At 48.0% G+C, this 13,509-nt stretch overlaps 1 protein-coding gene across 2 annotated transcripts in view; it reads right to left on the bottom strand.

The window, feature by feature from the left end:
- The window catches only part of LOC139681538 (sphingosine-1-phosphate transporter SPNS2-like), a 118,238-nt gene that overhangs the window by 49,299 nt on the left and 55,430 nt on the right, over window positions 1-13,509 (bottom strand). For both annotated transcript variants that reach the window (XR_011699533.1, XM_071574983.1), the window contains exon 3: window positions 11,243-11,379. Coding sequence is in view for 1 of the 2 variants with exons in the window: in XM_071574983.1 (XP_071431084.1) it covers window positions 11,243-11,379 (137 nt within the window). In the remaining variant the exon portion in view is untranslated. The remainder of the gene's footprint in view (window positions 1-11,242; window positions 11,380-13,509) is intronic.

Here is a 13,509-nt window from a genome sequence, read left to right as displayed (position 1 = left end):
TGTGAGGATATTGAGTCAAACACCTATAGATTCTACATTTAGCTTCTGTAAAAGAGGACTCAGCATCATGAAATCTCATATTTGAGCTGAGTTTTGTCATATTTTCCTTCTTTTATTATACAACTGTTATTCCGAAAGCCAAGAATACAGGATCAGGTTTGCATTCTTGGAGACAAGATGTGCCTAAAGCCATTCCTGCCACCAGGCAGTGAGGATTGGCACCCAGATCCTGGAGCACAAGTGTGTGGAGTGACAACAAACTGAGGAGAAAGCACTGGGACCGGTTTCATTCCCTGGGTTTCTAAGCCAGCTCAGGTGGGCTGTGCTGCCCTGTGCCAGCTGCACTCTGTGTCCCTGCAGCTGGCACTGGGCACCCAGGGCAGCCACCAGTGGCCAGTGGCAGATTGGATAGCAAAGCAAACCCTCAGGGAGGGCTGGTGTGTGCCCAGGGGCTGCAGGGCAGGGCTGCCCTGTGTCAGCTGCACTCTGTGTCCCTGCAGCTGGCACTGGGCACCCAGGGCAGCCACCAGTGGTCAGTGCTAGCTCTGAGAGATGAGGGCAATGAGCTGAGCAAAGTAAACCCCCAGGGAGGGCTGGTGTGTGCCCAAGGGCTGCAGGGCAGGGCTGCCCTGTGCCAGCTGCACTCAGGTGCCAACATCTGCCTGCCCTGAGCACAGCCCACGTTTTCTGGCCAGGCAAACATCTCTTCTCCCCCTCCAGGAGGTCCTCCCAGCTGTCCCAGTGCTCTGCAGGATCTCAGTGGTTAGAGATGCCACTCCACACCTCTCAGGCCATGCCACAGATGCCCCATTAGAGTGATGTCACCCAGAGCAGTATCAGGGTGGTGTCTGAGGGCATTGCCTCCTGCACACTCACACTGCACATTCCAGCTCATTAACTGGGAGTCACTGGGAGAGCTGAGCAGTGCAATGACATTACAAAAGCAGGTGACACATTTGCTTAAACACCAAATGCTCTGGTTCCCTCAGCCCTCCCAGCAACGAGGGGTCACCTTGAAGGATCTCCACATTTCCAAGTCAGACAGGGACACTGGCACGAGAGACAAGGTGACATTAAACAATGATGTTGGTGTTTTAAATCCCATTCTGTGCCTGGATGGATGACAAAGGCCACAGCAGAACAGATAAGCCTAAATACACCTTCCACCTCTTGCATGCCTAAAGCTTTACAAATTTTGAATATCTATAACCAGGGCTGCCATTGGTGGGTGTTAACCCCTGGGTCCACACACCTGATGGAAATGCTGAGTCAAATCTAGACATGGAGCTCAAAGTGCCACGTCCCACCTTTTCAAACAGAAAGGATTCTCACCACGTTTTTCTTCACTCTTCCCTTAAGCCTGCTTGGGATGGGAACTATAAATATTTGTGTCCAACCAAGGATGCCTCTCTAACCCAAAGGGCCTCCCCTGGATTCTGACAGGCAGGTCACTAATATTGAAGTGCAAATGCCCTGGGCCTTCCTTTAAGTGTTTACACATTTTATTCACACATTCCCATGTTTTATTCACACCTGCCTGTTACACACCTGCTGGCTGGGGGTATAACCAGGGTACAGGTGAGACCATCACACCACACCAAGATTTCACAGCAAGCTACTGAGTTACTAAACCTTAACACCTTTGATTAATCACTTGCTCAATATTGAAACCCTTTTGCAATTAGGATGGACTTGTGGCACAGCTTCTAAAAAAGGTCTGATTCTCCTGCTGTGAGTCCTCTGCAGCCTCCACTTCATCAAACACTTCCAAACTTCAGCTCATTTGGATGCATCAAGTGTCCCCCCAAGTCTCAGCTCTAAACACCTCACCTTTGAACAATCCCCTTTGGGGAAAATTCAGCTGGTACTCAGAGCTCTGCAAGGAGCACAGAGACTGCAGCAAGCAGAGAGAGACCAAAATGCATATTTAAATACAGAAATGAGCAAGGGAGATGAAGCAAAGTCCACTCACCTTGCCTTTGATTGCCTCTTGTATTTGTTAATGGCTTCAGCTCTCCCAGGTGGCCTCTTCAGGCACACTTAATTGAATGTGGAGAGTTTTATTTGGAAATGCACTTCAGGTTCTGGCTGATTAAAGCATCCTTATTTTATGAGATTTTATTATTATTTAATAGATTAAAATAACCAATAAAGACTGTAAGATACTCCTTTTTCCCCTCATCAAACCCTTCAATCAGCAACCAAAGTGTTTAACAACTGCATACCTACAGATAGGCTCTGAAGTGAAGCACCTAATTAAGTGCTCTGGAGAAAAAAAACAAACCCCAAACCACCCTGGGAGCAGCAAGACTCCCCCAGCACTCCCAGAGTCGGCAGGAGCTGCTTTGTGCTGTGCAGGAACAAAAACCAGGGGCAAGACTTTCTGAGCTACTGTGAAATTCCCTTTCAACACCAAAATTGCAGGCTCTGAAATCCAAGTGCCCATCACTGCCCTCCCTCCAAACTCGTGGCACTCTGAGGGAACCTTCTGTTACTTTTCAGTCATTTTTAGGTAGGACAAAAGAAGAGTGAGCCCAATTTCCATTCTCCATCCCTTAGGAAATGGAATTACAAGACCCTGGGTGATGAGGCAGCACCACCAGGTCCTGACAATAACCTGAGATGAGACAAAGCAGCACTTGAGCTCTCTCAGTGAAGGGCTTTTCATCCCACTCACCTGCCCGTGGTAAAAATACATCATCACATGCAAATGGTGGGGGTTCCATTCCTCACAACTGAGCCCTTGGTCATTAATGCTGCATTAATTGCCAGGGGCTGGCATGGGATGGGAAGGAAGGTACCAGATTGGTTTGGTTATTCAGCAGAACCCACCCTGTGAGGGGCTACAGCATCACTGCTGCAAAACAGCCCTCACAGGAAGAGGCTGATGATTCCAAATAAATCACATTAAGAGCCCTGTGTTCCCAGTATGGAGTTAAAGCACTTCTGAGCCCTGGCTCTGGTGGAAGGCCCAGAGGAGTCCCTGGCACTTTTCAGGGCTGAAACAGTGGCCATTTATGCTGTTACAGAACCATTACAGCAGCTCAGCCAGAATGGATCTCCCAAAAGTGCTCCCCTGAGAACCCCGACAGTCCTGGGGTGGGAGGAAACTGTTGCTTTGGGTTCCAGATCCCTCAGGTGGGACACACTCACCAGCACTTACCACAAATCTCTCTGGCATCAGGCACCATCACCATTCCCTTCCTGAGATCTCCAGATACAACCCCAATCCCAAGAATAGGGATTGGGAGAAACACGGTGTAATTCTGGAAGCACTGCAAGGTTCTGGACACAACACAACTTCAGAAAGGCAGCTGGAGTGGGGCTGGTGTACCCAGAGCCCAACATTCCCAGGCAGGAACAGGCTGCTGAGTTCCAGCCACAAGCAAAGCCTCAATCCAAGCAACCAGCTCCAAACAGATCCCAGAGTTTTCAGAACCAACACTTTAAGGCACTGACACCCAACCCCACCACCATCTCCACCTCCAGTGATGTCCACAGCAAGGTGTGAGATCCAACTCCATTAACCCAGTGGGCTGTCTTGGCTCCCATTCTTTGCTTTGGACCAATTCCTAAACCATAATTTACTCAAATCCATCAGACAAGTTGGACTGGAGGTTCTTGGAGAGCACAACCCCATATCTCTATCCCTGAAACCACTGCAGAAACTAAGATTTCTCAGCACCCTTTGGAAAAAGCAGCAGCCAGCTGAGTGAGACACCCAGGTGGGAGTGCCCTGCCTTCACTGCACTCACTTGCAAGGGTAGGACAGGTTTGGGAGTCCATGAAGGACACATTGTAATGGAATCCCTCAAGGTTTAAATGAAATCAACACAAAATTACAGTCCCAGCAACTTTCCCCTCAGTGTTGGTTCCACCAATTCTTGGCCTATTTTACTTTGCATATGCTCAAAATTCAAGTGCACCAGCAGGGCAGCCCTTTGAGGCAACTGTGCTGAAGAACCATCCAAATCCCTCCAAGCTCTGAATTTATTGTTCCTGCTTTCTGTTTTCATGCTTCCCTGCCTTGCTGACTCAAGCAAGATCCAGAGGCCTCCCAGAACTCTGGGGAAGGCTGAGCTTGCAAGATGCTGTCCCATATCTGAGATGCCTCACTTTGAGCATCACATTTCCAGAGAGGAACTGATGCATCCACCAATTCCTTCTACCCAGGAGCTTCTTCTTATTCCTGATCATCTTTGAACAGTTGTCATCTCCCTTTTTGAAGTGTTATTAATTGACAAGGGCTTGTCATGCTGCAGCTCCATTTCCTTCCCCAAATCCAGCAAATGACAACCCTATTAAAGCACACTAAACACATTTGCATGTTTTGTGACTGTCTTCTCCTGAGACTTCATCACTCATGTTTTCAGACTCCATGATCAGCACCACTCCCAGGGATTTCCAGCCCCAAATCCATTACACAGGGTTGAGATTAGTACTCTAATTCGAGTCATCTGAATTGCAAATGCAGTGTTTTGTGTAGCCTGGGAACTTTATGCATTTAAAAGACATGTCAACACTTCAAAAGACTAATTTAGCACCTGGTACTGTAAGACACTTCCCATCTTCTCACTATTTGCACATGACTCAGCACACAATGGTCCTTTCTGCAGGACCCGGGAGGTCCCAGGCTGTGTGGCCATCGGGAAGCACCGACCCTTCCTCCAGTGAGGGATGCTTTGGGATCAGCAGGCAACCAGGACGTCAAAGAAAGGCTCCAATCCACACTTTTGCATCTGAACACAAGGCACAGCCTGAATAACACATTCCCTCCCTCCTGCCTCCTGCCTCTTCAGGACAATATGCACAACTTGCAAGAAGCACCAAGGCACTGCTAAAAGAAAGTTCAGATTTGTTTCCAGGCCTCCCAGTGAGCCTAAAACTGGGATGAATGGATTGTTTTCTTTGTTTGTGACACATCATTAACCAGACTCTCCTTCTTTCCAAGGCAAACCTTCCCCAATCCATAAACTGCCTCACTCACATCCCCTCCAAACACATGGCAGCTCACAGCCTTTCTCCAGACCCGTTTTGGAACATCCCAGTGGAGCACAAAGGAATGTTCTACTCCACCAGCTTGGCATCCTCCTGAAGCCCTCAACACACAGATACTGGGAAGGTTATTCCCAAAGGCACAGGACCACGTGGGGCCACTCAGCCACTGCTTAAACACTCACATGAAGCACTACTACTTTCTTTTTTACCTTTTCCACCAACTGATTCAATCCCAGCCTATTTAAGGAGCATTTTCCCTTTCTTCCATTCCTTGGATGTCTCGAACAAGGCTGAGCTTAAGATGCTGTAACACTTATTTATAAAACATAATGCTAAAGCATTATAGAGACTTCCACTAAGCCAGGGTTGAAGCAGTAAGACATTTTTTGTGTTCCATCAGCATGCCCTGGGGTGAGGCCTCTGCTGCAGCATGACAAGCACAATATACATTTCCATAGGCAACACAAGAAGAAGGAATGTTTCCAGGACACACACAGCCTGGAAATAAAATAAATATGTCTTCTTCCCTCTGTCTCCTCAGCAAGTAATTGGCCCAGATGTGATTTCTTGCTCAGGCACAACAAAAGCAGGACAGGTGGGATGTTACAGGAAGGCTTTGCTTCCACAACCCCATTAACTGACACAGCAACTGAACTTTCCTGCTCTTCAACACAGAGACTATAAATTCAGGTTTCTGCATAAAAAATGGGGCAAACCTCTAAAGGTCTTCAGCCTTTGAGGGTCTTTCAAGCACCCAGTCCCCAAATCCTGACTTAACTATTTTGATGATGTGATAAAACTGCATCAAATATAACTGTGTTCATTTAAAAAGATGCAGGGTCTGACTCAATTCCCATAAAGGCACACAAAAGGTTTCCACTGGCTTCCAAAGAAGGAGCTGAATCAGACCCACAATCACAGCCCCTGTGATAACGATTTCAACATTTCCAGCCCCCCAGAGAACCTGCAGCTCCCTGAGACAGGGCAGGTGGTTACACTGAGACCCTCTGCAAATCAGCACTGAGCTCTGAGCCTGTGTCCTGACCCTGTCCCAGCACAAACCTCTGTCCACCTGGTCTAGAAAATGCCTGAGCTGTGAGGGGCAGCTCTGGCATTTCAGTGCCAGTCACCCCAGAGCAGGGCCAGGCGCAGCCTCTGCAGCAGCACCCGGAGTGCAGGTGAGCTCTGACACTCAGCAGCAGAAACGGCTCTTCTTTCAGCACCCGCAGCCTTTGGTGCAGCTATTCCAGGATTTCAAACCAATTCATGACCCAAAGCAGGTGGCAGAGAGGCAGGAGGCACATTTCTGGACACAGCACACAAGGCTGGGGGGATTGGGGAGGTTTGAAGGGGGTGTGGTTGGGGCCAGACTGACCCTGAGTGGGGAAGGTGGGACTTGGGGGGGTCTCCTGATTGCTCTCAGGTGCAGAGCAGGGAGCAGAACATCCCTGTTCCAGACACTGCAGATGGGAAATGCAGTGTATGGCAGAGATATTCCTTGTGGTTCATTTCTCTCATCCCAGGAAGCAGCTCCTGAGCAGGCTTTGGAGTTGTGCTCTGTCTCTCTCCTGCTCATCACCAGCTTTGTTTTCAGTAACTCTTCCCAAATGCTTCACAGATACTGGATGGAAAAAACCAACACTCTGAGCAGAAAATACAACACTCCAATTTCTGACAACACCTCTGAAAAGCTGCCTCCTCTCACAGAGTGGCTTTTTGGGGGCTGATGCTCTGAGAACACCTTGATCTGGTTTTCTTTTGTAGTTTCCCTTGGAAGAGTGTCAGGTACAGAGGGACAAGGTAGGAATATAAAGCAACCAGGAGACAAACACATGACAGTAATTCTGCACTCTACATCTTTTCCCATCTCTTCTGTCCTAGGTCAGCAAAATCTGAGGGAACAAAGAGGACCCAAGATTCAAGAGTTATCATTATGTTTGTGCAAAAGAAGATATTTTTCTTACAGGAAAAGAGTTTCCCACATAGTATTTGGAATCAGCTGTGCTGAAGATTATAGACTTGACAGATGCCCAGTCTCCCTTAAGACCAGCTCAGTCAGTGCTTCATTATTAAATGAATAAGCAATAGTGTATTTTTTTCTACAGTACACCTCATATAATCCATATTAAAAAAGTAAGGTAGTAACACTTGTAATAGCACTGGGAAGGAGCAGCAGGTGCCTTCCAATTTCCATGGAAACCCCCATATTTCCTTGTCCAGCGCACATGGATTGTGTTGTCTCTTGTCTAGTCCTGGCTAAAGGTGGAGACTAAACCAGCCATGAAAACACCAAGGGAGTTTCTCACAGCAGAACTGCTGCAGGAACCCGACAATTCCCATCTCCCAAGAGCTGCAGCTTTGGAGATCTCAGCCCCATCTCCAGCAGGTGTAGCTACACCCAGACCTGAGGCAAATCCATCTCTCTGATGGACACCACCATGCCCAGCCTATGGCAGTGCAGGCAGAGCTTGGCACAGCAGCTGCTGAGGGGGGAGGCAGGTCAGTGACAGCAGGAGAGGAAAAGGCCTCAGGTTGTACCAGGGAGACTCAGGTTGGATATCAGGAAAATCCTCTTCACAGAAAGGGTTGTCAAGCACTGGAACTGTCCAGGGCAGTCACCATCCCTGGAAGTGTCCAAAAAAGTGTGGATGTGGCATGTGGGGACATGGTGGATGTGCTGGGTTGATGGTTGACTTGATAACCTCAAAGGTCTTTTCCAGTCCCAGCAATTCTGTAATTCTAAAGGGGGCTGTGGGAATTATCTTTCTTTAAACCATCTGCCTTCAGACATACAGGAGAGGGACATGGGGCAGCCTCAGTCTGTGAATAACTCCACTCAGAGCAGAGATGACAGCCCTTATCCCTTCCCTCTTCTGGGACTCCAGAGCCCCCTAAAGCCAGCACAGCCCTCCTTGCCCTGGCCCTGCTGCTCCCAGTGCCCCCAGTGCCCCAGCAGAGCAGCTCTACTGGGCTGAGCAGGGAGCTCTGACAGCTGGGGACAGCGGGGCATGCACAGCCTGCCTTTGTCCCCTCCCAGAGCAGGGGCAGAGCAGGAGGAGGCTGCAGGTGCCAGGGAACTGCAGCACTGGGGCAGGGAATGACCCACCTCACCTCTGCTCTGCTCAGACACACACAGTGGGGGTATTTCTCCTGAGCAATCCAGCAAAGGGCAAACGTGCAGAAAACCAAGTTCCAGCAGCATCTGCTGGGCTGCAGTGCCACACCAAAGGCTGGCACACACAGCAGAGCCAACCAACAGCCTGGACATGAACACCCTGTGCTGGTTCCAGAATCACAGGGGCTGACAGGGAGGGAAGGGACTGACTGCAGAGAGCTGCTGCAGAATCCCCTCTGCCTTCATTCTAAAAGAGAGTTCTGCTCAAAAATAATAGGATGGAAGAGTGGGATATAAACATTCCAGTAATTCACAGTGACTTCAAAGAACACACCCAGTGCTCTTCTCACACACCAAACGATGGCTTGGGGAGTTTAGTGCTGTTTGTTTCTGCTTTTCAAACTGTAGATTCATCTCACACAGGCACAGGAGCTGTATGTTTTATATTACAACTTCTGCCAGGGCACTTAAGACTAAAGGCTTTTTTTTCCCCTTGGAGTGAATCATTGTGTGCAAGGGGCTGGTTGGTTTATGTTTCTGTTTGTTAAAATTAACCCAGCTAACCAATTGTTCCATCCTGCACGTCAGTTGTTGCTGCTCTTTCAGGCACTCCTTGAAAGACAAGCTTTGGAAATAAAAATACATCTGGCAAGTCTGGAAGGCAGGACATGAGCAAGCACTGCAGGCTAAGTGGAATTCCACAGTGCACTATTTGCTTCCTGTTTCAGAGATAAATCAAGAGGAGAGGAAAAGAAAACAACACTAGAAGAAGTACCTATCCAGACTCACTTGCAGTGGGAGCAAAAAGGCTTTATCCTGTTAACTGTATCAACATTTAAACAGATCTACCTACCAAAACCTGGAGGATTCAAAAGCATAATCCTGATTTACCTTGGTAATTCTTTGCTTTTCCATTTCCCAACTTTGCAGCATGTTCAACTCCAGCCAACACAGAGCCCTTTGCTCTGGCTGGGGATGAGCTCCCCTGGCTCTCCCATCCCATGGAGCCCCAGCACTGAGCAGAAGCCTCTTCTTGTGTGTGAAACAGCATCCCTTTGACTCAGAAATACTATTTATTCAAGATATTGACATGAAAATAGCAGTATTTTAGAATTTCAACTTCCAAGCTGTGTCCTGCTTTAAGCTGTTGGTGTCTGCCCATGAGGGAGAGGCATCCTGAACTCCTGGAATGTTCCAAGCAGGGCAGCAAGCCCAGCACCAAAACCCCAGGGCTCATCTAAGACAAAGATCAGGAAAAATGCCTCAGTCACTACATGAAGAAAAAAACTGCAGCAGCTCCTCTCTGCCCCTTTGGCTCATTACTATGGCAGGAATTCACCTTGTTCCATGTGGCATGACTTTCCAGCTAGTCCAACAGTGATACCAGACTGGGAGGGACACCCTGGGGGATTGGGATTATTCCTATGGCCTGGCTCAAGTCCTGCAGCCAGTGGGTAAAGCACATCCTCAGAGCAGCTGCAGAGGTTCCCATCATCTCCTGGAGTTGATTACAAGAGCTGGGCATGAGACCTGTGGATTAATAGCCAAGTCTTCTGGCAGAGATGAGGATCACAGGAAAATCAGGGATTTTAATAAGTCCTAGGGTGGTTTCTATCAAAATGGTGGTTTGGGTCCAGACTTAGCACTGATGCAAATCCAGGATGAATTGACACAGGCCCAGCTTTTGATTTTGTCTCTCTTAAGACATCCAAAACATTGGGATCTGGATTCCAAACATAATCCAGCTTTATAAGCATCATTCTCCCTTTCTTTAGCTAACTATGCCACTTGCATTCTGAGCTCCTCTACAGGAATAAGTCTATATATTAATCCCTGAACTACTTCAGGGAGTAAGCCCAAAATCCTCAAACTGCAATTCAGCTCCAGTATAAGCCAGACCAATTTCCTGAGTTAAAGGCTTCCCCATTTGGCATTTTGCTCTGGAAATGCAGCACCAACTGATCCAACACAAACCCAGAGCTACAGTAAGAGCCACTGCCTGCTTTAGGTGGGAATTACCTTCTGTAAGAAACTGCAGAGCCTGGGGGTGGGCAGGAGGGAGGGGTTCAGTGCCAGAGTGTGACCACAGTGCTGCAAGCCCTGGCACACAGCTGGGCAGAAAGGAGGAGGAATGCCCTGTCTCTGTGAGGAAATCAGGCTGAGGATGCCAGGAGCTGGGATCTATCCCTCCAGGAATGTTGCCACCTGCAGCAATTAAATCTCCTCTAGAACATGATTTAAACAAGAGGATATTTTTTCCCCTAGAAACTGCCAGATCAGTTTCCTCCAAGTGGCTCTGACAGACAAGAACATGAATGCAATGAGGAGTCCTCAGAAGGGGGTCCTGGGGCTGTCCTGGGAGCAGGACAGGGATGTTGGGCACAGCTTGGCAAGATTAAGTGAGCCTGACAACTCCACCACCAGTTCCCAGGATATATCCATCAACTAGTGCTAAAGGAGCTGAAACTGCACCAAATCTCTGTGTTATCATCCACCCTCTCTGCCTTTGTGGACAGGAACCAAAGTCCACGTGTAAAACCACTGCTGGATGCATTTTGTTATTCCACAGCCACAAGCAGACTTCCCAAAAAACCTCCAATGGCTTCTGTTCCACAGCAGAAGACAGAAAGAACCACTTACAGCCATGGATTCCTTTCCCCAAGACTCCTGTAAAGTCTTTTTAAAGCTTCTCTAGGATCTCACTCAAACCAAAGTCCTCATGCCAAGAGAAACTCTTGCTCAGATACACCTCACTTGGGTTCTTTGATGAATGTGCACAAAGAGGAGCAGCTGTCACAGCTGGGCAAACACAGTGACACAGAACAGACTTCACCCACAAGAGGTCAGATAATGCAAAAAGCTGAATACGCACCGGGGATATTCCTGTTCCCCTGGGGAGGGATGGGGAGGGATGGGAAGGGATGGGAAGGGATGGGGAGGGATGGGGAGGGATGGGGAGGTATGGGGAGGGATGGGGAGGTATGGGGAGGGATGGGGAGGGATAGGGAGGGATGGGAAGAGATGGGAAGGGATGGGAAGGGATGGGAAGGGATGGGAAGGGATGGGAAGTTTTTTGGGAACACACTGCCTGTCTTTTCAGGACACAAAGAGCTTTTGCCAAGATCTTACCTGTTCAGTGATGAAGGAGCTTGAAAAAGTGACAGCTGACCAGAAGAAGATGCCACAGCTGAGAATGACCTTCCTGTTGAAACGGTCCCCGAGGTACCCAAAGATCGGCGCCGCCACCATGAAACTGCAGATGAACACTGAGGAGGGGGGGAAGGGGAAAGAAATATTTCATAAACATCAGTCCAAGAACATGAAAACTAATTTTCTGCAGACCAAATCCTCCAGGGAGCAGTTCCATTTAATTAGACATTCTGCAGCCCTGCCTTACAGAGGCTGATAGGCTTTTAGAAGTCAGTGCTCCCTTAATCAAACAGATTCCTCATTCCCAGAGAAACTTCAGACCAGTGAACTCTCTTACTTGAAAGCACCAGCCCCTCAGAGCCTGCTGGAGCTCAGGATCTGGGGATGGGCAAAACCAGGACACAACAAATCAAGAGCTTCTGCCTAAACATTCCTGAGAAGGTGAAGTGGAGGTTGGAAGCAGTTTCAAGCAAAGAGAAAACAAACCAAGGGCTCCTTGTTGGCTCTTGCTGCAGAGACCTGAGAGAAAAGGGCCACAGAAAATGAGGTTCTTTCATCCTTCCAAACAGAATCATGAAATAGTGAGGAAAACCAGGAAGCACCATTATTACCCTGCTGGAACCAGCCCTGTAGTTAAAAACTCCTAACTCTTCATTAGGTCCTTTTGCCAACACTGAACTTGTCTCTAAACCCATCACTGAACAACAAAGGAATGTCCTTATCTGAAGGACTACAAGTTGACTTTCCCCTTTTGCTTCCCCCCCAAAAAACCCCAAAGCATTAACTCTGGATCTTCTGTCTTGTAGGAATGAGGCTCTTGACAGAGTCACCTCTGCAGAATCACCTCAATTCAGGGCCCAGCTCAAACCAACCTGACCAGGGACACCCCTGAACACCAGAAACGGGGCACTCACACCATATTCCTCATCCATGTGGAGCTTGGCAGAAATTGCCAGGTTTTGAGCTGATTTACACCTGGATTTTGTCTGTCCACATCAGAGATTTGGATGAGAGCAATTACATGGATTTCAGTGCTGTTGTAACATGAACTTTCTCACTTTCACTGTCCTGTGTTCAGCAAAGCCAGAAGGGCTTGGGTGGGACAGCAGAATTCCTGGAGATCCCTCTTTGGTCAGAGTTCTGGTTCTCATTAATGAGCAGGTAGTTCCTGGAGGGCAGGGGGGAGCTTCTGGCATTGCCTAGACAATTAATTGTCTACTTTTAATTGCATAAAATGGGGGGGGGGGGGAATAGAATAGGTAAAAAAAAAAGGCAAGAGCAAAGGACACTTCCCCTTGATTGGAATGTGTTCAGAAAATTAAAGTGGCTAAGATCCCAATTATGAATTTTTCATGGATGATGATCTGTGATAGCTCAAAAACGTGCAGAATGCTGAACTATGACTAAATGTCTCTTCTTTTCTTAGCATATTAAGATGTCAAAGCTGCTTTATAAATAATACATATCCATTTGCATCTCTATTTTGTGAGCCATATGAGTGTGTGTATCTATTCTGCAGTGTGATATTTGATCTAAATTACAGATTTACTCTTTTTACATTTAGACTAAAATAAATGGAGATAACAGAGAAATGTTGGGACCTGCAAAGCAGCACAGGCAACTTTATATCACACACATTTCAGCAGTAATGCCAAGGACAGTGTTGCTGTCATGAACCCTGTGGACAGAACACTTAGTCCCTGCTCCCACCCCCAAATCCTTGTGCAAAGAGAACCTGTTGAATAACACCCTGAGCACGTGGCAGTGTTTTCATCCCTGTCTGACACAGAAACCAGCCCAGGAGTGGCTCACAAATCTCTGCCTGGCAAAGGTGTATCTGCCCTGGCCCTGCTCCAACAAGGCACTTAAGCACACGAATGTATTAGGCCCTTCAGAGTCATCAATTCCATGATTAAAAGCTTTCCTGAATTAACACCAAAGGCACTGGCACCTGGCAAGGCTGGGGCAGGAGTGGGGCATGGAGGGTGGTGGCTCTTCCATGGGGATGGGCAGCACAAAGTGACTCTAACTCGCCCACTGCAGTGTGACCCTTCCCTCCAAAGGACACTGCACTTCATCCAGCCCACAGTCACATTTCCTGCCACTTTTATGATGCAAAAGGACAGGAAGATAAAAAAGCTTCCAAGGGAAAATTAGAAACACCCAAGTCAGCATCCCACCATTTCAAACAGTGAATAACCTGATTAATTCAGCTCTGAGACACACAGGGTGTGATCCAAAATTCA

Source organism: Pithys albifrons, chromosome 21 (assembly GCF_047495875.1).
Source record: "Pithys albifrons albifrons isolate INPA30051 chromosome 21, PitAlb_v1, whole genome shotgun sequence".
NCBI lineage: Eukaryota > Metazoa > Chordata > Aves > Passeriformes > Thamnophilidae > Pithys > Pithys albifrons.
Note: the sequence above shows the minus strand (reverse complement) of the source record. Positions and strands in the feature narration are given on the sequence as shown.